This window comes from Lontra canadensis, unplaced genomic scaffold, assembly GCF_010015895.1.
Source record: "Lontra canadensis isolate GAN:19392208 unplaced genomic scaffold, GSC_riverotter_1.0 scaffold107, whole genome shotgun sequence".
NCBI lineage: Eukaryota > Metazoa > Chordata > Mammalia > Carnivora > Mustelidae > Lontra > Lontra canadensis.
The window spans coordinates 47,831-50,890 of NW_022631101.1; the positions used below are offsets into that span (position 1 = coordinate 47,831).

At 51.9% G+C, this 3,060-nt stretch overlaps 1 protein-coding gene across 1 annotated transcript; it reads left to right on the plus strand.

Moving 5' to 3' along the window:
* Positions 1-280: 280 nt before the first annotated feature.
* On the plus strand, positions 281-2,816 carry TEX101 (testis expressed 101). Its single transcript, XM_032839145.1, has 5 exons — positions 281-344; positions 470-613; positions 739-957; positions 2,139-2,267; positions 2,428-2,816. The coding sequence occupies exons 1-5, from the start codon at positions 281-283 to the stop codon at positions 2,655-2,657; spliced, it is 786 nt and encodes a 261-aa protein (XP_032695036.1). The 3' UTR covers positions 2,658-2,816.
* The last annotated feature ends 244 nt before the right edge of the window (positions 2,817-3,060 follow it).

Below are 3,060 nucleotides of genomic sequence, written 5' to 3' on the forward strand. Positions count from 1 at the left end.
GAGGTTGGGCGGTCCTGGTCGCTGAACACCTTTGGCTTCGGGGAGTGGGGATTTGGGTCGGAGGGTTGCCCTGTGGAAACAGGCACCGTAAACGTGCTAATGTGCTCAGACTCGCAGGCTAGACCGTGGGGGCCACGGTCTTCTGTGGCGCCGTGCGCCCTGCAGCGCCAGTCCTCGCCGCAAGGTCCGTGCAGCCTGGTTGTGTGAGGCTGAGCAGCCCCCTCTTCTCTCTCTAATCGCAGATCCTTGGCCGCTCTTCCAGGCGGCTCTGAAACACGCCATGGGAGCCCGTCGCGTCCAAAGTTTGCTGTTCCTCCTCCTCCTTGGGCCTCCCTCCTTGGCCTGTAAGAATGGGGGCTCGGGGCGGGGGAGGGCTGGTTCACAGAGGAGGCACCTCTGGGGAAGAGGACGGGCCAGGGCCGCACAGGGGAGGCCAAGCGTGCTTCCCTTGATCTCCTTTCCTCCGCAGTGGAGCCAAGTTTGTACTGTCACAGGGGCATATCCACGAGTGTAGAAAAGGACCCAAAGAGGACGTTTAACTGGACCACAGAGAAAGTTGAGACTTGTGACAGTGGGTCATTCTGCCAGGAATCCCTTCTGATGATTAAAACAGGTAAATCGAGAAAGGGCAGCTGGGTTGGGTGGGAGGAGGGGTCTGTCCTGGCAGGGCCATTCCCCCTCCCCGGGGCCAAACCTTAGGCCCACACCCTGCTTTCCTTACCCACTGTCTCCGAACAGGGGCCGAGACAGCAGTTCTGGGCACTAAGGGCTGCATCCCGGAGAGGACCCTGGCGACAACGTATGTCCAGCACTCCCCACCCCCAGGCATAATCACAGTGTCCTACAGCAGCTACTGTGAGGAGTCCTTATGCAACAGCAAGGGGAGCTTAATGGAGCTGTGGAGGGAGGAGGAGACCCAAGGAACGCCAGGAGGTGAGACATGGGGACTGAGAGAAAGTAGACAAACCCCTGAAAAGATGGCAGGCCTTCCTTCTCTGTGTTCTTACTTAGCTCAGGCCCAGTGGGGCCATACACAAAAGAACCTCATTTTTTTTTAAAGATTTTATTTATTTGACAGAGAGAGAGAGATCACAAGGAGGCAGAGAGGCAGGCAGAGAGAGAGGGGGAAGCAGGCTCCCTGCTGAGCAGAGAGCCTGATGTGGGGCTCGATCCCAGGACCCTGAGACCACGACCTGAACAGATGGCAGAGGCTTGACTCACTGAGCCACCCAGATGCCCCAGAACCTCAGAGCTTTTGCCTGCCTTTTTCTAAGTTGTTACCTTGAGGTCTCAACACTGCTCAGAGCACTAGGACGGCAAAGAAGGCCGAGGTGTTAAGTTGGGTTTTGTGTTTATTAAACAGTAAGGGGCCAGTGGAGGTTTCCAAGCAGGATGGTGTGGCTTAATCAGTCTGGCAGCTACTGCTTCCCGGATGTGGCCAGCCCCTATGGCAATCTAGCCCTGCCTACCTTTTCAGCTCACTTCCTTTTCTTCCTTCCCTGTTTATCGTGTTCCAGCTGGGGCCAGTAGTCAAAATATTTAACAACAGATATGGTACTGGCCAATCAGAATAGATGCTGGCCATGAAAAACCAGTCCAGCCCTATCTGTGTCTGCCAACTGAATATTAACACAGCAGTGTCTCCCAGTCCCCGAAATCCAGCAAGCTGCTCACACCTCCAGACCTTTGTCCTTGCTGTTCACTTTGCTACTCCCCCAACCCCCATTTTCACTCAGCTAATCTCTGTTCACCCTCCACCTCAACTCAGGTGTCTGCTCTGTAAAAATAGTTAGCAAATTCTTCCAAATAGTTAGATATCCCTCCATTCCTTCACCATTATCTTTGGACACAGTGCCTTCTGAGAGGTACTAAAATTACTGGCATGTCCTACACTGTGATGTCAATGACAGGAACTGTGTCCTTTTCATCTCTGTCTCCACACCTAAGCACACAGTTTGGAAGTCATGTTGGGTGGGTTCTGATAGCAAAGAGAATCAGTTGAAAAGGTGTGGGGAGGTTGCAGTGATAGGCCTTGATTGCGGTGGTGTCAGCAGCAAAGACTTGGGGAAAAAAGGAAGAAAGAAGAGACAAATCCAGAGGCAGGACATACCCTAATTGCCCTCTGTTTCACCTTCTAGCTCCCAGTGTGTCACCACGCTTCCACTGCCCAACCTGTGTGGCTCTGGGAACCTGTCTGAATGCTCCTTCTCTTCCCTGTCCCAATGATACACTTCAGTGCTATCAAGGAAGACTTCAGATCACTGGAGGTAAACTCAACACCCAGTGGTTTCAGAGGCTGGAAAACCAGACATCTGGGTGGATCCCGAGAGGTTCTGACACTCCAGGGTTCTAGGAATGAGGAAGGACTGATTCCCTTCTGATTTCCTAAAACATCTATGCATCTTCCCATCCTTTCTTGTTCTACAGGAGGCATCAACTCATTTTTGGAGGTCAAAGGCTGTACATCCATAATTGGTTGCAGGCTGATGTCTGGGATCTTTACAGTAGGGCCCATGTGGGTGGAGGAGATCTGTCCATATCAGTCTCTCCCTCAGCCCCGAAAGACTGAAAATGGGGCCACCTGGCTTCCTGTTTTGGTTTGGAGGTTAGAGCTAGTGCTGCTGCTGTTACTGCAGGAACTTGTCCTTTGTGTCTGAGGAAGCACTTCTCATCCTGGACTGCAGGACACCTCTTCTGACTGGAAGCCTTCTGACTGCTGGTCAGCAAGTTGAGGAGCGACTGGAGAGCTGAAGAACAGAGAGTTCCTGTGGATGTATTTTATATTTCTAATAAAGTTTCTGCTGTGATTGGTGTAAAACCCAAGACTAGAAGCGGAATTTTAGTGCTGAAAGGGCCCTGAAAATTCACTGTCTCCAACCCACACATTTTGCAGAAAGGGAAGCAGAGATCTGGAAAACTTGACTATCTCACACTAACATAGCGATGGGCAGAGCAAAACCAGAACTTTGATACTTGGACCTAAAGTCTGGTTTTCCTTCCACTCTTAATTGGTCACTTTCTCTTGCTCGCTGGGCAAGAGCCCAACCTTAAGGCCACAGT